This window comes from Bubalus kerabau, chromosome X, assembly GCF_029407905.1.
Source record: "Bubalus kerabau isolate K-KA32 ecotype Philippines breed swamp buffalo chromosome X, PCC_UOA_SB_1v2, whole genome shotgun sequence".
Taxonomy (NCBI): Eukaryota; Metazoa; Chordata; class Mammalia; order Artiodactyla; family Bovidae; genus Bubalus; species Bubalus kerabau.
The window spans coordinates 131,113,689-131,137,653 of NC_073647.1; the positions used below are offsets into that span (position 1 = coordinate 131,113,689).

General features: G+C 43.7%; 1 protein-coding gene and 1 long non-coding RNA gene across 2 annotated transcripts; both read right to left on the bottom strand.

Moving 5' to 3' along the window:
* Positions 1 to 315: 315 nt before the first annotated feature.
* On the bottom strand, positions 316 to 5,425 carry LOC129638698 (uncharacterized). The gene is made up of 2 exons (XR_008707973.1): positions 3,817 to 5,425; positions 316 to 992 (listed from the first exon to the last, which is right to left on the bottom strand). It is a non-coding gene; the product is annotated as an uncharacterized LOC129638698 (long non-coding RNA).
* Positions 5,426 to 13,316: 7,891 nt separating this feature from the next.
* Positions 13,317 to 15,056, bottom strand: LOC129639480 (melanoma-associated antigen B2-like). The gene is made up of 2 exons (XM_055564632.1): positions 14,008 to 15,056; positions 13,317 to 13,815 (listed from the first exon to the last, which is right to left on the bottom strand). Exons 1-2 carry the CDS (start codon positions 15,054 to 15,056, stop codon positions 13,725 to 13,727), a joined length of 1,140 nt encoding a protein of 379 aa, XP_055420607.1. The 3' UTR covers positions 13,317 to 13,724.
* Positions 15,057 to 23,965: the final 8,909 nt, after the last annotated feature.

The following is a 23,965-nucleotide window of genomic DNA, read 5'->3' on the forward strand; positions in this document are numbered from 1 at the left end:
GAAAATGACAGGCCAATATCACTGAAGAACACAGATGGAAAAATCCTGAACAAAATACTAGCAAACCAAAATAGACAGTCTCTTCAATAAGTGGTGCCTTGAAAACTGGACAGTTACATGTAAAATAATGAATTTAGAACATTCTCTAACACTATACACAAAAATAAACTCAAAATGGATCAAAGACCGAAATGTAAACCCAGATTCTATAAAACCCTCAGAGGAAAACCTAGGAAGAACACTCACTGTTTGACATAAGTTGCAGCAGTATTTTTTTCTTTTAGTAAAATGGTTTTTGATCCACCTCCTGGAGTAATGAAAATAAAAAGAAAAACAAACAGGTGACCTTTAATGAAAGTCAAAAGCTTCCACACAGCAAAAGAAACCAAAAACAAAAAGACAACTCACAGAATGAGAGGAAATATTTGCAAACAACAGCACAATAATCTCCAAAATATATAAATAGCTCATGCACCTCTGTGTAAAATAAACAATCCCATAAAAAAGAAGGCAGAGTGTATAAACAAACATTCCTTCAAAGAAGACATACAGATGACCAAAAAGCCTATGAAAAGATGCTCACCATCACTAATTATGGGAAAAATGCAAATGAAAAGTACAATGAGGTATCACCTCACACCAGCCAGAATGGTCATCAACCCAAAATCTGCAAACAACAAACGATGGAGTGTGGAAAAAAGGGAACACTGTTGCACTCTCAGTGGGAACGCAAATTGACACAGTCACTACGGAGAACATTATGGAAGTTCCTTGAAAAACAAAAAATAGAGTTACCATATGATTTACCAATCCCACTCTTGGTACATATCCAGAGAATACCATGATTCATAAATATACATGCACTCCAATCTTCATTGCAGCACTATTTACATTAGCGAAGATATCAGTTCAGTTCAGTTCAGTAGCTCAGTCGTGTCCGGCTCTTTGCGAACCCATGAATCGCAGCGAAGATATGGAAGTAACCTAAATGTCTATCAACAGAGGAATGAATAAAGCAAATGTCGTAAATATATACAGTGGAATATTATTCAGCCATAAAAAGAATTAATTAATGATATGTGCAGCAACATGGATGGACCTAGGGAATGTCATACTAAGTAAAGTAAGACAGAGGAAGACAAATAACATATGTTATCACTCGTAAGCGGAACCTAATTTTTAAAAAAGGACACAAATGAACTTGCTTCCCTGGTGGCTCAGCTGGTAAAAAATCTACCTGCAATGTGGGAGACCTGGCTTTGATCCCGGGGTTGGGAAGACCCCCTGGAGAAGGGAACGGCTACCCACTCCAGTATCCCGGCCTGGAGAATTCCATGGACTGTATAGGCCATGGGGTCGCAAAGAGTCAGATAAGACAGCGACTTTCATTTCACTTCACAAATAAACTCATTTACAAAATACAAACCGACTTATGGATATCGAAAACAAGCTTATGATTACCACTGGAGAAATGTTGGGGGAGGGATACTTTAGGAGCCTGAGATAAACATACACGACTGTTGTGTCTGACTCTTCGTGACTCCATGGACTGTAGTCCACCAGGACCCTCCATCCATGGAATTTTCCAGGTCAGAATACTGCAGTGAGTTTCGATTTCCTGCTCTAGGGGATCTTCCTGACCCAGGGACTGAACCCACTTATTTTGTGTCTCCTGCATTGGCAGGTGATTCTTTACCACTGTGCTACTTGGGAAGCCCACATCTACAACTAATATATATAATAGCAATAACCCCAAAGTGCCTACTGTATAACACAGGGACCTGTACTCAATAATCTGTAGTAATCTGTATGACAAAAGAGTCTGAAAATGAGTGAATATGTGTATGTATAACTGAATCACTCTGTTATATACCTGAAACTAACGCAACATTTTAAATTAATTATATTCAGTAAAACGCAATAGAAAAATCATACTACCATAATATCCAGCAATCTGACTCCTGAGCATATAGCCTGAGAAAAATCATAATTTGAAAATGGAAGAAACACCCCAATGTAAATTGCAGAAATATTTACAATACCCAAGACATGGGAGCAACATAAATGTCCATCAACAGAGGAGTAGATAAACATGTGGTCCAGAAATACAAAGGAATATTACTCAGCCATAGGAAAGAATGCCATTTGCAGCAACATGGATGGACCTAGGGATTGTCATACTAAGTGAAGTAAGTCAAAGACAAATATATCCTTCATATGTGGAATCTAATTTTAAAAAGTGATAAAATGAACTTAATACAAAACAGAAAACTTACAGATCCTGAAAACGAACTTATGGGTACTAAAGGGGAAATGTAGTGAGGGAGGGATATATCAGGAGCTTGAGATCAATGTACACACACCCCTATATATAAAATATATAACCAATAAGGACCTCCTGCATAGCACAGGGAACTCTAATCAATATTCTGAGATAACCTATATGAGAATAGAAACTGAAAATGAATTTATACGTGTGTGTGTGTGTGTAACAGCATTACTTTGCTATATGTCTAAAACTAACACAACATTGTAAAACTATACTCCAATAATTTTTTAAAAATAGAATACCTGGGCATATATCTGAAGAAAACCATAATTTGAATAGGAACAAGCACCCCCATGTTCCTTGCAGCACTGTTTACAAGAGCCAAGACATGGAAACAACCTAAAGGTCCATCAACACATGAAAAAGATGTGATACATAAATACAATGGAAGAATACTCAGCCATAAGAAAGAATGAAAGAATGCCATTTTCAGCAACATGGATGGACCTAGAGATTGTCTGAGTAAGTCAAAGACAAATACTGTAGTATATTGCTCATAGGTAAATCTAATTTTTTAAAATGACACAAATGGACTTATTTACAAAACAGAAACAGACTCGCAAAATTTGAAACAGACTTAGGGTTACCAAAGGAGAACTTTCTGGGCAAGGATACATTAGAAGCTTGAGATGAACATACACATACAACCAATATAGAAAATAGATAACTGAACAGAACCTCCTATACTCAATATTCTATAATAGCCTATATGGGAAAAGAATCTGGAAAAGATTGAATATATGTGTAACTGAATCACTTTGCTGTACACCTGAAAATAACACAAGATTGTAAATCAACAAATCTCCAATAATTTTTTTTAAAAGAATATCCATCTGTAACAATACCTCTGTGCTGTCACCTTAGGCAAAGGGGAAAACCCCCATCACCTCCATACAGCAAGGTTTCCAGTCCAGGAGCAAGGTGTTTTATCTCCCGATTCAGAGGACCCTCATTAATTACAGGTTGCATGAAGTCTCACCACATTCATCCCATAGCCAACTCCTACTAGCCAATCCCAACACATAAAACAGTCAGACACAGACAAACATAGGCAATTAAATCCAAAGGCCTGGAACCTTAAGCCAGTGTTCAGAGCTCTAACCCAATCATTTGAGCACCTCAGTAGCGCTAACCTCTGACATTGTCCTCTTAGGTTGGGTCTTTAACCCAGGACTGTAGCCTTAGGATTCGAATCAGACAGAAGAAACTCTCCTAGGTGGGACTCTAACCCACAGTGGTATTGTCGTTCTTCAATCAATTCATCACATCTGACTCTGTGCAACCAAATGGACTGCAGTATACAAGGCTTCCCTGTCCTTCACTTTCTCCTCAGGTTTGCTCAAACTCATGCCCACTGAGTCAGTGATGCCATCCAACCATCTCATCCTCTCTTAACACATAGTCCTGATGAGATTATTAGACTACAGGCACATTCTAACTTCATATAGCACATTTAGTAAGAGGCATATTTTAAGGAGTTTACTCACCCCAAAGATGTCTGATCCAGGAGCTGTTTCCTTCCTTAAAAGTGAAAGGAGCCCCAGAAGCCAGAGGAGCCCAGAGTGCCATGGCTAGGAAACAGGAGCCTGAGAGCCAACTCTCTAGACAAACTCAGTATAGGTGACACTCAGGGTTGGTGTTGAAGGCCCACCAGGGGCTATAGTGCATCAAGCAGATGGTCACAAGTCCTAAACCTCAACAAGGCTGCCCAAACTCACGGAACATGGGCTCACTGCCCGATGCTCAGAGAAGTCAACACTTATGGCAAGAGTTTTAGAGAAAAGAGCTTTACTGCAAGGCCTACAAATGCAGGACGCAAGGTATCAAATCTCTGTTCAACCCAGGAGCCTGGGTGCAATCTAAGGGGTCAGGGGAATTTCTAACTTGGAAGCTAATTGGCTAGTCTTCAATTAGTCCCTTTTCGCTACTTAGGTTACAGGAAGCCAGGTTTTCCTCATTGAAGGAGGTCTCACTTTGTAAATGGCCGGGGGCAATATTTCTCTTCTCTGAGTTTTGCAGACTGAAGACCTTGGCTCCGGGGTCATATTGAGGTCATGTGTTCCTTCTTGGACACATGCAGTTCTTTCCTTGTAAAATGACTCAAGGTGTGATTAATCAACAATCTATTTGAGAAGGTCAAACCAGTTTAAGCTGGTCAGTTGTTTCATATGCTGTTTCACTAGCCCCCTGAACCCCAGCACATTACCGAAACTCCTAGGCAAAGAAAATCTCAGCGAACTAAATGTTGCCTAGCAAAGAAAATCATGTAACCTTCACGCCAGAGGATGTGACATAGAATGTGCTTGAGGTAGAATCTTTCCCAGTTGGAAAGAACTCAGAGTTCTTAGAAATTTTGTCATTGATCAGTATCTTCCCTCCCAGATACCCTTTCATCTAAATAATGAATATTTCCACGTATTTAAGTACTAACAAAAATCTAGAAGTTGCCTAGAATTTGCCCAATTACACACAAGATAAAATAATCAAGTAGGTCCTTAAGGAGAGGTCTCTGGCTCCCTCAACTCAGTGTAAAGGTCACCAGTCCAGGAGATTGTGGATTCTCTGAGGCCCTCCATCTGAGGATCTGACCGTGCTCACCACTCCCACTGTCTGGAGTAGCCCACCAGGCAACTTCCCTTGAAATGACCTCTCGCTGAAGGCTCTGCGTTTTCCTAAGGCTCTGAAGCGAGACTGTGTATTAAAAAATGGAGATATCCGTTTGCGGACAAAGGTCCCTGTACTCAAAGCTATGGTTTTTCCAGTAGTCATATATGGATGTGAGAGTTGGACCATAAAGAAGACTGAGTGCTGAAGAACTGATGCTTTCAAACTGTGGTCTTGGAGAAGACTCTTGAGAGACTCTTGGACAGCAAGGAGATCAAGCCAGACCATCCTAAAGGAAATCAACCCTGAATATTTATTGGAAGGACTGATGCTCAATCTGACTCCAATACCCTAGCCACCTGATGCGAAGAGCCGGCTCATTGGAAAAGACCCTGACGCTAGGAATGAAAGATTGAGGGCAGGAGGAGAAGGGGGAAGCAGAGGGTGAGATGGTTGGATGGCATCACTGATTCAATGGACATGAGTTTGAGAAAACTCTTGGAGAGAGTGAAGGGCAGGGAGGCCTGGTGAGCTGCAGTCCATGGGGTCTCAAAGCATCAGACACAACTGAGTGACTGAGGATGCACACACACACACACACACACACAACACTCCATGATATGTATATATCATATATCTATCCATTGATACATCAACGGACATTTAGGCTGCTTCCCTGTATTGGTTATTGTGAATAATGCTGCAACAAATACAGGAATGAAAATATCTCTTGGAGAGTCTAATTTTAGTTTTTTTGGATTAAAACCCAGAAGTGAAAAAAAAAACAAAAAAAAACCCAGAAGTGGGCTTGCTGAATCATATGGTAATTCAATTTTTAATTTTTTGAGGAACCTCAATACAGTTTTCCACGATGGTTGCACCCATTGACATTCTCATTAACATTATAAAAGAGTTCTCTAAATGCTTGCACTTGATCATCTTACTCTGTCCTGGAGAGGGAGCAAGACAATCAACTTTTCAAATGATTGTTGTGGTAAAACCACTTAACATCAGATCTACTCACTTAAATATTTAGGCACACAATACAGTAATGTTAAATATAGGCACAATGTTACCCAGCAGATCTCTGGAATTGCTTCATCTTGCATAACTGAAACGTTATACCAAGTGAAAAGCAACTGCTCATGCACATGCACATGCAGTCACCATGTGCAGTGATCTTGAAGCCCCCCAAAATGAAGTCTCTCACCGTTTCCATTGTTTTTCCATCTATTCGCCATGAAGTGATGGGACCGGATGCCATGATCTTTGGTTTTTGAATGTTGAGTTTTAAGCCAGCTTTTTCTCTTCTCTTTCACTTTCATCGAGGCTCTTTAGTTCTTCTTTGCTTTCTGCCATAAGGATGGTATCATCTGCGAATCCGAGGTTATTGATATTTCTCCCTGCAATCTTGATTCCAGCTTGTGCTTCATCCAGCCAAGCATTTTGCAAGATGTACTCTGCATATAAGTTAAATCAGCAGGGTGACTATATACAACCTTGATGTATTCCTTTCTTTCTAGTTGACGTAGCTATAAGTATTAGCTATTGTATTCTTACAATAATGTAAGCTAGAGAAAACAAAATGTTATTAAGAAAATCTTAAGAGAAAATATATTCACAGGACTGTATTTATCAATATTGTAATTTTACAGCATGCATTTGCAAGAATTGTCTGTAATTGCCTTATTGACAATATTATATATATTGTCATATAAGGCAATATATATATTGCCTTATATGACAAAAAGACTACGGATGCAAAACACTAAATATCAACAATAAAAAATAATGTGAAAAGCAATTCGTAGTTAGTTACAGGTATAATGATTCAAGCATCGATAATGAAGAAGCAGCAATATGATTGCTTTATAGTAGACTAGTGTAACGATAGGATTGCTTCATGGTAGCCAAGCATATATAGTAATGAATGGATCACTAAAAATTTTTATATCCTACGCTATTTCAGTCATATTTATAATAAAGTGCTGAAAATATTTTTAGTTTAAGAGAAAACACTTACCTGTGATGACAGGCTGATGTGCCGTTTATCCATTCACAAGAGAGAGATGGGACAGTGTATAGTAATAGAATTCTATCACACCACATTTTTTTTTTCAGAATTAAAGGCAAATGTTTAATGAATCATGTTCAAACACAAGCTAGTCAGTGAAGAACTTTAGGTTCAAAGGGCCAGATGTTCTACATCCCTAAGAAACCGCAATCAGCTTCTCAACCTGACTGAGTATTTTCACACTGTATCTTGCTGCCACAAAATTAGTTGCGCATTTTTGAGTGTTGATCTATCACTAAAAGCACACCACATTTGAGTGATGGGATATTTGTCTTTGTCTGACTACACTTAAGGAGAAGTCGATGGCACCCAACTCCAGTACTCTTGCCTGGAAAATCCCATGGACAGAGAAGCCTGGTAGGCTGCAGTCCATGGGGTCGCTGAGGGTTGGACACGACTGAGCGACTTCACTTTCACTTTTCACTTTCATGCATTAGAGAAGGAAATGGCAACCCACTCCAGGGTTCTTGCCTGGAGAATCCCAGGGACGGGGGAGCCTGGTGGGCTGCCATCTATGGGGTCGCACAGAGTCGGACACGACTGAAGCGACTTAGCAGCAGCAGCAGACTTCACTTAATATGAAAATTTCAAAGATGTCCATTTTCTCCACTTTTACTCAACATGATTTCAGAAGTCTTAGCCGTGGCAATCAGAGAACAGAAGAAATAAAAGGAATCCAAGCTGGAAAAGAAGTGAAACTGGCACTGTTTGCAGATGACATGATACTAGACATAGAAAAGCCTCATGTTGCTGCGAGAAAACTACTGGAGCTCATCAATGAATTGGTCAAGTTGCAGGATACAAAATTAATACCCAGTGATTTTCTTAATGACATATGGGAAAGCACCTGTTGCCTCTTGTTTGCAAAAGCTGCTTCCCCTATTATTTAGATATTTTGAAGTCAAACCTCTTTCTGAAATTATCAGATCATCCTTTGCTGGCATTAAATTTTCCAGCTTTAGATCCTTCACCCACTTTTGCTTTACGTTGTCATAATGACTTTGCTTTTTCCTCAATCATGTTCGAGTCTATGGATATGCCTTGCTTATAGCAATCCTGCACCCACATACAAGCTATATTTTCAATACAAGATAAAAACTTATTTCACAAAAAGCACAAGTTTTTCACACCTGCTGGTGTAGCTGCAGTGATGGCTTCATAAAGTCCCTTTTCTTTTTCTTACAGTGGTCCTTATGCTGGATTCATTCATCTTGAAATGGTGGCAACCATGACTGCAGAATCAAACCAGTATACAAGGAGCAACTCAACTTTTTTGTATAATGTCATGACTTTCTCTGCTTCGTGAGAGCACTTCCAGCACCACTAGGGGCACTTCACATGAGTCCTATTGTGTTACTCACAGTTTACAGTATCGTACTAAACAGAGTAAGAAATAGCTGTGAACCACTGGTGATCACATTTGCTGAGATAACAGTTTAGTATAGAAACTGTTCATCATAGATGAATAATAGTGCTATTCATGATCCATAAGTGCGTGTGTGTGTGTGTGTGTGTGTGTGTTGTTCTTACCCATTTCAAGTGCAGCTGATCTAAGTTGTATGCTTACCTGTGGTACTGCAATTTCTGAATTGGATTCTGGACCTTCTATAAAGGTTATTTTGCTACTTATATACTCTTAACATCTGGGTTGCTGAGGGGAAACAGGGGCTGGGAATTCCCGTTCCACTGTATTGCAGATGCCACACAGACAAGACCTTTTTTTTTTAATTTCCCAATAGGAACAATTTCACTCACTGTCCATTATCATTGGCAAAAAACTCCCAATTCTCTTGTCCTGTCATCTTGTTCTGAACCACAAAAGGAGATTCAAGGATTTCTGACTCAATATAAAAACCTTTGTACGTATACTGAAATACAGCAATAAATGGGATATACTTTGTTCATAAACACAAATACAGAAGTCAAATTAACCTTCAATTACAAGAAGGGTATTTCAATAGTGCCACAAAGAAAGCCCTAAACAGAAAAAGATACATCTCCCAGTTACTGAGGTCAAGCAAGAACAAAACAAAACATAAAATGTGTTCCCTTCAGATCCACCTTGACACTCAATTACTTGGAATACTTACTTCTCTTTTCAACCACAAGATGAAGGATCTTCCCTGGATGTCACTATGTGGGAGGAGCTGGCAGACTTGGTTCTGGAACGTGCCCTGCCCATGGCGGTAGCGCTCTGTCTTTCTCAGCTCTCAAGGCCTCTCTCTACCTCATCCCATGATGGAATTCAGGACCTCCGAGGGCTGACAGCAGCAAGTGGACACTACAGAACCCCAGTGGTTCTGGGTGGCTATTTCTTTCCCTTCTTTTTAAGGGGCTTCACATATATATTTGACAATTCCTACTCTGACCTGAGATTGCCCTCCTTAGACCAAAGGTCTCACGTCCCTGACAACTGTACTGAGACAACAGAGAAAAGAGATGTTCGGCTTGAGAGCTCTGCCTGAAGCCTTCTTACACCTAATATTCTGGGGCGTTGCATTCCTCAGTCCAGTTGCATGGGTGTCTTCCTAAAGGGCCTTGCCCCTTTGATTAAAGCCTTCTTGGGAAATGCCACATCCCTGAAAGGCCCTGAGTGCTTTCTCTACTGCGGACCTTGCAGAGAAGGAATCCCTGTCCTAGGAGCGATAAGAGATAGGAAATCCATGGCATAAGTAAGGGGGCCCAGGCAGAGACCTGGGAGGGAAACAAAACGTGGTAACCTGTCCCTTCTCTCCTTCAGCCAGACTTCTCAGGCAACCTCTGTTCTAATAAATAAACTTTATATTTTAGATCTAATAGATATTTTTTATACAAAGGAATGGCTGTGAGATGATGTTTTTGAGTCCCTTACTGATCTTATAAGCATATCTGCAAGTTAAAACGTTCAGATCTTTTAAGATGTCTGAATCCTCATATGTATGGACAGATGACCCCCTTGTCAGCAAATACTATCTCTTTTTTCCTCTCTTCATATGTCACATTTATTTTGGCATAATTATTATTATTATTGCTCTGGCTATGTATTACAATCTAATAGTTGGACCTGAGAGTCCCTCTTCTTAATGCCTCATACATTTCACAGTAATGAGAATAAAAAGGGAATTAAGGGCACAAGGTCAGATCAGGCTTGCAGGAGTGAGAGGGTGAGCTTTAGACTAACTCAAATCAAGGGCCTATGGCCATCCCTGTCACTTAAACAGCCATGGAGAAGTTTGTCACATCATTCAACTCTCTGAGAGTGCCTCGGGCTCTTTAACCGTGAAGGGAGTTTGACAAGCCCTGTCCGGAAAGACTGCTGGCATGTGGTGGTAACTGTAAAGCATCTGCCACAGTGCCTGGCAGGCACCTACCATACCCCTCCCTTCTCAGGACTGGTGGCTATACTTTGCAACGAAGATCTCACCTCCCTTAGGCCTGATATAGGGCTTCCCTGATGGCTCAGCAGGAAAGGATCCGCCTGAGATACAGGAGCTGCAGACTCAGTCTCTGGGTCAGGAAGATGCCCTGGAGGAGGAAATGGCAACCCAGCCTAGAATTCTTCCTTGGAATATCCCATGGACAAAGGAGCCTGGCGGCCTACAGTCCATGGAGTCACAAGAGAGTCAGACATGACTTAGCAATTCAACAAGAAGAAGGCCTGGTATAAAGAAGTGAGGGAGAGCCTTGCCTGACAGTCTTCCCCTGAGCTTTCTACAACTGACATCAAAGGGGAGGGCATGACTCTCCTTTGCTCCCTCCATTCAGGGATGAGTAGGCCCCTCAGTCTCCACTCGGGCTTCACAATCTGACTTCTGGTGGGGCCTGGGGAATCCCCTCCTTCTTGACCTGAGGCCTATCTCCTCATAGTAAGATCGATACCTCCCTGTGATCCTGGAGGAGGAAATAAGAGTGGCCTTATCTAGCCACCCCTACCCATAGTCTCACAAGAATGAAAGCTGTGGCAAGCTCCTTGGGAATGACAGATGGTTCCTCTCAGGGGCCCAAATCAGGGTCCCAGATTTGACTCTCAGCCAAGCCCAAGACTCCCCCTTCTGTTGACATGGGAACACCACCATCTGAGCAAACCCTAACTTTCCTGCTACTCCTCCCTCAGAGCTGAAGGGTCCCTTGGCCTGGTAAATCTGCCTGAGGCCTTCTAGGCTGAGAGTAGGGAACATACTGTGTGGCCATCCTGGTATTTGTGTTCCCACGTTCTTTGCTGTCCTCACCGTCTTGGAAAGAACCTGGAAATATTCCCCAACTGGAAACATTCCCTGACTTGCCTTAAAGCTTCTCCACCCAGGCCACTAGTTTCCTGATCCCTGAGGAAGAAGAGGAGTTTGCCTCACAGGCCCACCACAGACCATGGTCTTCTGAGGTTAACAGGAGTGGAAGGAATATGTTCTGCCCCCACTGTGTTTGAGGTGAGGGGTCTTTTCAAGAATTCAGGGTCTTTACCTTGACTTCTGGCACAACGTGGAAATCATCCTTCTGCTGAGCTTCTGCTGCTCCCTTTGATCAGGATGAGGTTCCTTACCTCCATGTGATCCTCTGGGAGGAAGTGAGTAGGACTCACCATGTCACCAGGCCTAAGTGGCACAGTGAAGGGAGTTTGACAAGCCTGAAGAATAAGTGAGGCTATGCTAAGGCTTATAGGCTAAGCCCACCAGTTCTGAATTCCTCTGTGTCTGAGATCAGAAGGGAGTGCTGTCCCAGTGACCACCATCCCCCATATTCTTGGGTCTTGCTCTCCTCAATCCTCCTACCTAGGGCCCTCATCTTGCTTTCTGTGTCTTGGATTAAAGGCCTTTGGGGGAAATTCCACGTCTCTACAAACTCCTGAGCTATGTTTGCTCTACAGTGCTACAGAGAATGGGTCCCTGTCCCAGGAGTGATGAGAGATGGAGAAGCTCTAGTCTAAGGCAGGAGTCCCAGGACAGGTGGCAGTCCTTTAGGGAGAAAAAAGTAGGTCAATCTATCTCATCAGCCAGGTGAAGATTCTCATGTCATTTCTGTTCTGATAGGTTTACTTTCCACAGGGAAAAGACTGTAAGGATGCTCTTCAGAGGTTATCTAACATGGCCAACGTACATGCTTGTAACTGTCCCTGAATATTGTTTCTTTCACTTATCTATGAGTAATGAATAAGGGATACATATATTTGGTTAAGTACATCTGGTATTCTTACTGCTCTGGCTACACATTTCGATCCAGTAGCTTGAGCATGAGGGCATTCTTTTCTATCACCTAGGACAAATTTTGGAGTACTGAGAAAAGCACTGAAATAAAAGATACAGGGTGGAGACTTTCCTGCTGGTCCAATGGCTAGGACTCCAGGCTCCCAATGCAGGGGGCCCAGGTTCGATCCCTGGTCAGGGAACTAGACCACACGTGCAGCAACTAAGATCCAGCACAGCCAAATAAATATAATAAATAAATAAGGAAAAGGAAATGTCAAATGTTAAAAGGACTTGTTGAATAAAAAAGACAAGTGTATGTCTCAGGTTGGGAGGACAACAGTATGAGTCCTAAAGTAGTGTAGCTGCTACTGCTGAGTCGCTTCAGTCATGTCTGACTCTGTGCGACCCCACAGACGGCAGCCCACCACGCTCCCCTGTCCCTGGGATTCTCCAGGCAACAACACTGGAGTGGGTAAAGTAGTGTAGAGCAGGAGTCTATTGCCAGCTGTCATTTACCAGCCTCATGTATTTCAGCACAAAACCAAACCCTAACTCTATGAGCCTTGGGCTCTCCCCTGTGAAGTAAGTTTGATAAGCCCTTTCTTGGCAGATTGGTGGAATGTAAGTATTTATGGAAAGCTTCTATCACGTCACCTGTTCTATTGAGAAATTCAGAGCAACAGCAGTTATTACTATGATTATCTTGACCTCAGATGTTACATCAGCTGGATTTTTTTTTTCAATCTATCAGATGTCAGGAACTATGCAGTGTTCCAAGTCGGGAAAATAGAGACCCAACCTCCCAAATCAGCCAAAATTCCACTTAGCAATGAAACCAAAGTAATAGGTTCTCTCCAACCCCTCTGTACCCTGCTTCTTTCTTGTTCTTCCTGAAGTAGAGAGTATCTCAGCCTCTTCCATAGAATGACAGCATCTCTAAGAAACTATACTGAGTGGACAGAGGCCATGACTTTTTTTGACTAAACATCACCAGTACAAGCATGAAGACTTCTTAAGAGCCGATTCTCAGTGTTTGTGTAAAAGAAGAGCCACGAATAAATCATTTGCTATAATTTATATTCTCAAACATTCTCGAAAACCATAAACCATAAGCAGAGGCAAGTATGTGTCTTTTACATTAACAAAAAGGGAGACTAAGCAGAGAGTAAAGCCAGCCAAAATCTGAAGAAATTTCAGCTCTCTCCCTAACAATGTATCAATGTTCTGAGCCTCTATTAGTGTGGTGTCTTTCACATTTCTAAGGACACTCTCATCCTAAAGTGATGTTATTCTCATCCTGGATCACAAAAGTGATGTGAGGATTTCCAATATTTATTGGAGAAAACAAAATTCTGACTCCTAAATTTGACAAACAGCAAAGTGTGTGTGACCCATGTTATTCATATACTTATATCATGACTCTAAATGACCTTTCTGTTGAAAAGTTTTAACAACTGAAAATTGGGGGAAATAAAGACAACAAGTTATTGATGCATATCAGGAACACAGGTTGACCGGCTTCTCTAGCCACAAAGTGAACAACGGGCTTCAGATCACACTAGGGGCGAGATGAGCGGCTGGACTCGGCCCTGGGGTGCGCAGTGGCCAAAGCAGAAGGGCCAGCGCTGGCTGAGGCAGCAGTGCCAGGCCTGGCCGAAACAGAACGGCCAGCAGCGGCTGAAGCAGCAGTGCCAGGCCTGGTTGAGGCAGAACTGCCAGCAGCGGCTGAGGCAGCAGTGCCAGGCCTGGTTGAGGCAGAACTGCCAGCAGCGGCTGAGGCAGCAGTGCCAGGCCTGGTTGAGGCAGAACTGCCAGCAGCGGCTGAGGCAGCAGTGCCAGGCCTGGTTGAGGCAGAAGTGCCAGCCCTGGCTGCACCTCTGGCTCCGGTGCTCTCTACTTCCTCTCTCCAAGCCTCTTCATATTGTGGCTGCAAGGCAGGACGGACCGAATCCTTGACCTTGGCCAAAAACTGCAGGACTTTTGTCTTGCTAGTTTCTGTGAGCGCTTTAGGACCGCACAGGAACTCATAGCGAGGGGGATCGCTGCCGGGCACCTGCCGGTACTCCAGGTACTTTTCCCGCACCAGATCTTCTGTGATTAGCTTCCTGGGCTCTCCAAAGATGAGGTGACTTCTTCCATCATAGATGCCCAGCATATTCAGGAACTTCCAGATCTTCTCCTCAGGGGCGTGGTTGCCATTCAGGTAGATGACACCCAGCAGAGGCATCAGAAGACCATTCTTCGGCAGCCCCCCGTCACCTCTCATAGACTCACTGTCGCTGAGATCTAGGTTGCTCACCAGGGTATAGCAGTGACTGTTGGGCCTGACTTCCTTCAGCACCAGGCCAAACACCAGCTCCATACGCTCAGAGGCCCTCCTAAGGATCTCAGGGAATTGTTTCCTGTACCTTCTATTGATTTCCTGCAGCATTTCAGACCTCTCAATGAGCTCGCTCATCTTATACTTAAACAGCAGGTACTCCACCAATATCTGTGCCTTCCTGGTCAGAATATCTGTGTAAGAGCTCGCAGCAGCAGCTGAGGCTTGGGAGGAATTTTCACCTTTATGAACTTGGCCCTTGGCACCTACACCAGATCTATAGCGTGCTGCACCATGCACTGCAGATCTCGAGCGTGCTGTGCCACCACCACCAGATCTTTTGCGTATAGCACCTGCAGCAGCACTGGTGGTGCCTTGGGCTCCCGGAGGCCCCTTGGAGGTGCCAGCAGCAGACGAGCTTGACGGAGCGCTCTCTGAATCAGGAGGGGAGGAGGAGGTGGTCTCTTCTCCCCTAGATGTGGACGCCTGATCATGAAGACCCTGGGTCTCAGCTCGGGCCTGGCGACGTTTCTCACGAGCACGGTGCTTACTCTTCTGCCCACGGGGCATGATGGCTGTGGTCAGGGACCGCAGGCGGGAGTCTGGGCCAACAGACAGGAGATTGGGGCACCTGGAGGATGGAGAATGGGGTGACATGAGCACCTTAAAACAGGGAGACTCCACCTTGGCTTAATCAAAGGCCGCCTCTGCAGGTGTCCTTGAGGACACTGCCCTAGGAACCCACAAGCCTCCTGTTTTCCTGCTCAGCCTGTTCCCACAGAATCCCATAGAGGAAGAACAGAGGACTTACTTGTCCTCTGCGTCCTCTCAGCTCTGCTTTGGATTTACTCAGGTGACAGCAGGTACCAGCAGTGGGGTTTTCTAAGTTCTACTTCAGTATTATCACGTCAAGTCCTGGCGGAGCCTTGGCACCCTTCCCTCTGCTACTCTGATGTAGACACTTTAGACCACCCCATGATCCCGAGATAAGTGAAGGGATGCCTCATACCACCTCCCTGCCAGGAGATAGATGACCAGTGCTGAGAGCTCATTAGGGTCTTTTCTATCCTGAGTTCACTGGGATCATCATTCAAGGTCCTTACCTTGGCTCCATAAAAAGTTGGGCACCATTATCCATTTGTGGACTGGTGTCTGCACCTTCAGACTAGACATTTTCCCTCCCATAGACTTCATATAGAACAGTAAAGAAGGGGCTCAGCCTCACAGCCCTTCCCTGAGATTTCCTGGGCTGAAATCCGAGGGTTGAGATGGATGCACTCAGCCTCACAGCCCTTCCCTGAGATTTCCTGGGCTGAAATCCGAGGGTTGGGATGGATGCACTGAGTCCTCACTCAGGTTCATCAATTGAGCTCCCAGTAGAGAAGCTCAGAGAAGGCAATGGCACCCCACTCCAGTACTCTTTCCTGGAAAATCCCATGGATTGAGGAGCCTGGTAGGCTGCAGTCCATGGGGTCGCTAATAGTTGGAAACGACTGAGCAACTTCACTTTCACTTTTCCCTTTCATGCACTGGAGAAGGAAATGGCAACCCACTCCAGTGTTCTTGATTGGAAGATCCCCGGGGCGGGAGAGCCTGGGGGCTGACGTCTATGGGGTCACACAGAGTCGGACAGGAATGAAGTGACTTAGCAGTAGCAGTAGAGAAACTCAACTTTTTCCTGTAGTGATGACTGCTTGATAGTAAAAGCCAATCGCTCTGTGTCCCAAAAGCAGGAAGTGAAGATGACCATATCTTACCAAACACAGACTCCTGAGAACAAACTCTGGTGCAGGCAGGTTGATGTCCCTGTGGACCCTCACAAAATCCCAATTCAAGGTCTAAAATATTTTTTTGCTTCTGGTTTCTCCTATACGTCTTTTCGAAAATAATTTTTTTACAATATTAATTCAAAATAGTGTACCAGTTTCTGCCACACATCAATATGAATCAGCCATAGGTATAGCTTATGTCTCCTCCATCTTGAAACTCTCTCCCACGTCACACCCCTCTTAAGATATCACAGAGCGCTGGCTTTGAGCTCCCTGGTTATAAAACTACTTCCCACTGGTTATCTATATTCCATATGGTAATGTGCACGTTTTCAATGTTAATCTGCCCCTCCCTCTCCTTCCCCCACTGTGTCCACGAGTCTGTTCTCTATGTCAGCATCTCCTGGCTGCCCTGCAAATAGGTTCATCAGTACCATCTTTCTGGATTCCATATATATGCATTAATATAGGATATTGGCTTTCCTCTTTCTGACTTAATTCACTCTGCTTACAAGAACTAGAAATAAAACTACCACATGAACCAACAATCCCACTAGTGGGCGTATACCCTGAGGAAATGGTGATGGAAAAAGACACTTGTACTCTTCACTGCAGCACTATTTTCAATAGCCAGGACACAGAAGCAACCAAGCTCTACATTTAACTCATGAAAGGGTCTAAGGTTTCTCCCTCTGCTGACCACTCCTTTCAGACCAAGACCCTTACTTCCCCATTAGCCTGCAGTGGGGACAGATATGTATTCTTGAGGTCTCCCAGGGATGACGACAGGGAGATGTGGTCCAATTGACGTGGTGTGGAACATCCACAGCCTCCAAGGTTCTCACCATCCACCAGGACACCTGAAACCCTCCCTTGTCAACCTGAGACTGCCCCCACTGACCTGGTCTCTCACTTCCCTGAGATGTCCCAGGAAGTGTCATGTCAAAACGCCTGATTCTCCCAGTCCTCAAAATAGGACTGGCGCCTTATGTGACTCCATTTCTTATGGGAGCAGCCTCCATCCTCACTCAGCGTCACAGCCATTAATACTGGGGACTAGGTCCCTTTGTGGAGCTGGGTTTATTCCATTACAGCAAGGCTCTCACTTCCCCCAAACCACCTCCAGTGGACACCAGGGGGCACCACAGTTGGCCAGCTCTACCCGGGGCTTCCTAGAGCCTAGTACAGGGGAGCCGTTAAGTGTGGCCCCCTTGGCAGTGTCGAAGTCTGCTCATCAGCCCTCAGGGCTTTCATCTAGGTCCTACAGCTCTTCAGGGGGTAGAATCCAGGCCTACCCCCACAGACCAATGCCTTAGCCTGAGACACTCTAGCCCATATTCAGCCGATAGCTCTGAGGGACTCATAAGAGCCATATCACAGGGGTGGGATGTGGATGGGTCACTTTTATTACTGGGAGGGTTGGGAAAGTCCCTTCACCTCCATTCAGGTCCTCACCTTGGTTCCGGACGAGTCCTGAACACTAAGTCTCCGCCATACGGTCGCCGCGGCTACCAGTCGATCCGCTGGCTTTCAAAGCGGAAGTGCAGGGGAGATGCGTAAGGTCCTACGTGGGGTCTCCCAGGGATGACAGCAGGGGCAGCGTGCTACGGGAACACCAGTAGCTCAATATTCATCCGTCCGTGGGTCCTCCTTGTGCGGTGTATCAGAGCCCAGGATGCCCCCTCCTATGAACCCGAGTCTTCCAGCTCCCAAACAAAGCCCTTGCCTTCCCAAGTCCCTGGTGGTGGGAGGCCAGCTCTGCTCTGAGCATCTCTGCTTGTCAGGTGGGTTGCCACTCTGTGAGCCTCCTTCGTTGGGGGAGAGATCCTCTCACTAGCACTGATGGTCCTCACCTTAAGTCCATTTATGGTCAAGACACCCCCATCTGCAGATCTGGCTTCTGATCTGGCTAGAGGAGACTCTGCCCTCCCTAAGATCACACAGGTTGAATGAGCAGACCACTCAGAAGTAGCTCCTGTGGGCTTCTCAGGGCTAAGAATTTACAGAATTCTGTTCGGCTCCCTCTGCAGGGGTCCCTGCTAACACTCAGCATCGCATGTGAAGTCCTCCTTGGATTCAGGTCCCTCCCTCTGAGAAACTGCAGCTGATTGTATTAGACAGAGGTCTCACCTCGCTAAGACTTTCTAGATTGAAATCAACTTGACATCTGTGCCCAGAGCTTCCTGGGGACCACAGCAGCAGTGATTTTCCAGGGCCTCCTTTTATACTGTGTGCTACTGTGAGTCCACTTTCAGGTCCTCACATTGACACCTGACAAATCCTGTAACTCTATTCTCTGTTTTATGAAGCTTCTTGTCTTACATCAAGGTCCTAGTCTCCTGAGAGCACCAAGTGGGAAGTCAGGATGATCCTCATGTGAGCCTAGTCCATCAGGGTCTCTGAGTATAGACAGTGGGGATGCAACTTGAGTCCTTCTGATTCCTCTTGCTTAGCATCCTCACTACATCTACCACAGCCTGGGACTGCTCCTTCTACTGAGCTAAGATTCCTCTTCTTAGTCTTTGGGTGACCACTATATTCAGGGTTGAATGTCTCCTTAGTCCTCCTTTATGGAGGTTCCCATGTCAGCTTCTGTCCCTCGATTAAAGTCTTCCTGGGGAATGCATATTCCTACAAACAGTGAGCAGTTACCCTCTAGCAAATCTTGGAGAAAACGGGTCTCAGTCCCAAAAGTGACGTAAGATTGGGAAAATGCAGCAGAAATTAAGGAACTCAGGACAGATGTTATGATGTCAAAGAGATAGAGGGGATATATTCCTGCTCTTCAGCCAGATTTAGGGTGTGTGTTTAATCGCTCAGTCATGTCCCACTCTCTGTGACCCCATGTACTATAGCCTGGCAGGCTCCTCTGTCCATGCAGAATCTCCAGGCAAGAATACTGAAGTGTGTTACATGCCCTCCACCAGGGATTGTGCCCAACCCAGAGATCGAACCCAGGTCTCCCGCATTGCAGGCGCATTCTGTACCATCTGAGTCACCAGATTTAGGGTAGTTCTAAAATATTTACTCTCGGCACCTTCCTGTTGGTCCAGTGGTTGTGCTCTCCCAGTACAGGGGTCCTAGGTTTGATCCCTTGTCAGGTAACTTTATCCCACATGCCACAACTAAAAATCTCCCATCCAACAACTAAGAGTTCTCGTGCCACAACTAAAATCTCACATTCCATAACTAAAGACCCTGCATGTGGCAACTAAGATTCCAAGTGTCACAACTAAGACCCAGAGCAGTCAAAAAATAAATAGAAATAACTATTTTTAATTAAAACAAATAAAATGTTTACTTTCTACATAGAAGGATAGCGCCAGATAATCCTGTAAGCCCTCGATCACTTGAGGGTGTCTGAATTTCCACATGCAGGTGATCATTTGCTAACTGAGCATTATCTCCTTCTCTCCTTTATTCACAGCTCTTAATTATTTTGGTGTTTGTATTGCCTTGGCTATGTATTCCATCCCAGTGTTTTCGTCACAGTGTCCCTCTTTCTGTCACTCAAGATACATGTTGGAGTGCTAGAAGACAGTGAATTAACTGACTCATGAGCACCTCAGGCCGGGACAAGTGGAACGGTACATGCTCTGGACCAATTCAGACCAGCGCTCTAGTCCCAGCTCTGTCTCTTATCGGTTGTGAGGACTTGGGTCCATCCCCAAAATCGGGGAGCCTCAGGTGAAGTGGCTTTTGTAGAGCTAGTGGCATGAAGCTAAAGCACCTGGCACAGTGCCTGGACCACACTGAGACTTTACACAATATCTGTTTTTACTATGAGTATGATTATTTTCATCCTGGAGGATACCACCGACCCTGAGGAATCTTTTAAATCCAGGAGATGTCAGAGAATCTGTGGCATTCTCGGACATGAAACACCAAATCAGTCCAAAATGCTGTTTAGAAAGAATCTTTCATTTCCACTACTAAATCATATTTTGAGTCTGAGTGTAGTGTTTTAGCTGAATGAAATTCAAATAATCTAGAATTTGGTTCTAAAGCTAACTCTTTCTTCCTTCCAAGCTGCTCTTTCATTTAAACAACTCCTAGAGAGTTGCCTAGTGGCCCAGTAGCTAAGTAGCTAAGAATCTGTGCTCCAAATGCAGGCGGCCTGGGTTCCACCCCTGATCAGGGAACTAGACCCCACACACCACAAGTAATAGTTCACATGCCACAACTAAAGATCCTATATACCAGAACTAAAACATTCCTCATCCTGGAACTAAAGAACTCTCAGGGTGCAAGGAACATCAAGGATCCTGGATTCCGAAGATAAGACCAAGCACAGCCAAATAAATAAGTAACTAAATAAAATAAGCCCCTACCTTCATCAATTTCACCATCACCTAAAATATACTCATCTCATACACTTTGTGGAATTATCAACACAGCCAAAACCGCTGAATGGAATGCTCTTTCAATAAAATGAGCTCTGTTTCCATGACTCACAGCAGAGTGTCAGCCCACTGGCTTCTGAGTTTCCGGTTTCATTCTACTATTACTTTTATTTCACAGAATCTCCTTGGAGATGATGTGCATGAAACATCTAGGTTGTGCACTGTGTTCACGGGCACTGGGGCAGGAGCACAGGGCACATTCCATCCCCACCCCGGGGGGGATTTCTGTCTGGTCTACTCATGTTGCTGTTTAGTCACTCGGTCAAGTCTGACCCTTTTCTACCCCATGGACTGAACAGATTGCTCTGTCCATGGGATTCTCCAGGCAAAAATACTGGATTGGGTAGCCATTTCCTCCTCCAGGGGATCTTCCTGATCCAGGGAATGAACCCACATGTCCTGCATTGGCAGGTGGATTCTTGACCACTGAGCGGCCTGGGAAGCCTGATAACTGAAAAGTAATTGTTCAGGGTAGTTTTCCATTCCAGGCTTAAGTCTCTCAACTTTGAGACCCACCATCTGAGGGTCTGGCCTCAATTTAGTGTTTCCACAGCCTCCCCGGTGGGCTCAACATGTAGCCTCACTTAAAATTACCTCCCATGGACATTTACTGTCCTAAAGTCTCCAAGTGCCTTGCCTCAGTGTATTTACACTAGACTCCTCATGAGGAAGCCCTCAATCCCCTCACCTCCTTACACCTCATTTTTATTGGGCCCCTAGATCTTTGTTCACAAGCTACTTTATATGAATTGTTCTCTTAGACTCTAGAATTCTATGGGAAATGGTTCGGTTTATTTTTCTTAGCATCCCCAATACTACTCAGAAGCCTCCAAAGAACAGATGCTAAATTGATATTTGAAGAATTACAGTGAAAGTGTGCAAGAAGTAAAGTTTACTGGGTTTTCACTTCTCCCACATTCTTAAATAAGCTAAGCCAATCCAGGTATATACACTTCAGTTTTACAAAGAAAGACTAAAAGGAAGAAAAGAAACCAAGAAGTGAATACCTCTCAAGATTTTTTTTTCTGTATCTGATAATCACACAGACTTCACTGTGGAATAATTTCCATTTTTGCAAAAAATCCATATTCCAATATCATGTTTTCTTGTTCTGAATGACAAGAAATGATTCAAGGATTTCAGTCTGTGCTATGTAATATGAAAATTCTTATTTTTCAACTTGATAATCTACAGTACAAGGGGGAGCTGTGCCATTAGTATACTTAGACTCTGAAGCTAAACACATCTTTAATTAAAAGGAACAACATTTAAAAACAGAAAAAAGAAAAACCTCTAATTTTTGCATATTGTATAGGATCACAAATACATTATATGCTGTGTTTCCATGAAACACCTTGGCCCTCTGCTAGTTGGAAGACTGCTTGCTTTCTGGAAATGCAATGTGAAGTATCTGCTCAAACTTCACTAGGGATGGGAGGAGCTTTGGACATGCTCTGGAAATTGCACTGGCCCTGGCACCGTAGGAGCCCTGGCTGCAGCTCTGGCTCTCTCTTCTTCAGCTCTCAAAGCCTCTTCATACCAGGATGCGAAGGCACTGCACTTGGTATCATTGACATTAGCCCCAAACTCCCACATTCTTTTATATATCTCTATCTATCATGGAAGCACTCCATATTAGTTTACAAAGATCATGCTCATTATTTTTTATAGCTGTATAGTACTCCACTCTGTGGAGATATATATATATATATATATATATATATATATATATATATCATGTTCCTTCAGTTAACATGTTCATGGATATGTAACTATTTTCATATGGTTGTGGATGTCTCTTCAGGGTTCCTTTCTGAAAACTAATTACTGGCTCAAATGTAAAAGCATATTTAGTTTTCTGATAATACCAAGTTGTGTTTAAGCTCTAATCTTATTCTATGACATGTTGCTGTGAAAGAATGAGATTAGTGCATTCTCTAACACTATATACAAAAATAAACTGAAAATGGATTAGAGACCTAAATATGAGTGGAAAGTATAAAACTCTTAGAAGGCACTATGAGTGGGACATTCTTTGATATAATTCATAATAATATTTTTTTGATCTGTCTCCTAAAGCTAGGAAGATAAAAGCAAAAATAAATAAATGAGATGTATTTAAAGGTAAAAACTTGCACAGAAAAGGAAACCATCAGCAAAATGAAAAGACAACCTACTATATGGGAAAAAATATTTGCCAATAATATAACCAATAAGGGGTTAATATCCAAAATATATGAACAGCTTATATAACTCAACAGTTTAAAAAAAGATTAAAAAAAAATGGGCAGAAGACTTAAATACACATTTTTCCAAAGAAGACATACAAATGGCCGAGAGGCACATGAAAAGATGTTCAACATCCTTAATCATCATATGAATGCAAATTTAAACCACAATGAGGTATTATCTTATACCTATCAGAAGGGCTATGATCCAAAAGGAACAGAAGTAACAAATGTTGGTGAGCATGTGGACATGATCTATACACTGTTGGTGGGAATGTCAATTGGTTCAGCCACCATGGATAACAGTAAGGAGGGCCCTCAAAATCTAAAAAGAGAACTACCAAATGACCCAGCAATCCCACTCCTGGGTATATATCTGAAAAAAAAAAAAAAAAGAACCCACTAATTTGCATGGTCTCCGTCAGGTACTCGATGCTTGTCTGAGTCTAAGGGTTTCCACTGCTCGTCTCCCCTTCCCCTCCAACCTCATCTATTCTCTGCCAGTGAGCCCACCCCAGTCCAACTTCCCTGTTTATTAAGAAGGCACCTTTGTCTGGCAGAGCCAGTGTGAGATGAAGAGGTAGTCCTTCCCAGCCACCAGATAATCAGGAGTTTTGGCCGGACTTTCACACACTGATAGTGAGGAGTCAGACAAAAAGCACAGACTGTGGCGCTGAAATGGATTAATAAGGAACTTAGTGATGTGGCCAGGGACCCTCCAGCACAATATTCTACAGGTCCAGTTGGGGATGATACATTTTATTGGGAAACCACAATTACGAAAAAGAATGGCAGCCCATATTGAGGCAGTGTATTCTCTGCGACAATTCATTTCCCTAAAGACTACCCGTTCACGCTACCTAAGGGTGCATTTGCAACAGAATTTATCATCCAGACATGAACACTAATGGCAGCACTAGGTTCGCTACTCTAAGATCACTGTGGTCTCTTGCTTTCATGATTTCTACAGTTCTGGTATCCATTTGTTCCCTGCTATGTGTTCTGAACCCCAATGACCCCCTCCCCAGTGCCAGAGGTTGCATAGATCTATAAAACAGACAGAGAGAAGTACAACAGAA

What these genes read in the sequence shown, in the direction of transcription:
- LOC129639480 (XM_055564632.1), bottom strand. Translation starts at nt 15,056, where the DNA reads ATGCCCCGTGGGCAGAAGAGTAAGCACCGTGCTCGTGAGAAACGTCGC. An exon ending in GGCACTTCTGCCTCAACCAG is followed by an intron (nt 13,816 to 14,007) that starts GCCTGGCACTGC and finishes TGTTTCGGCCAG; the next exon opens with GCCTGGCACTGCTGCCTCAG.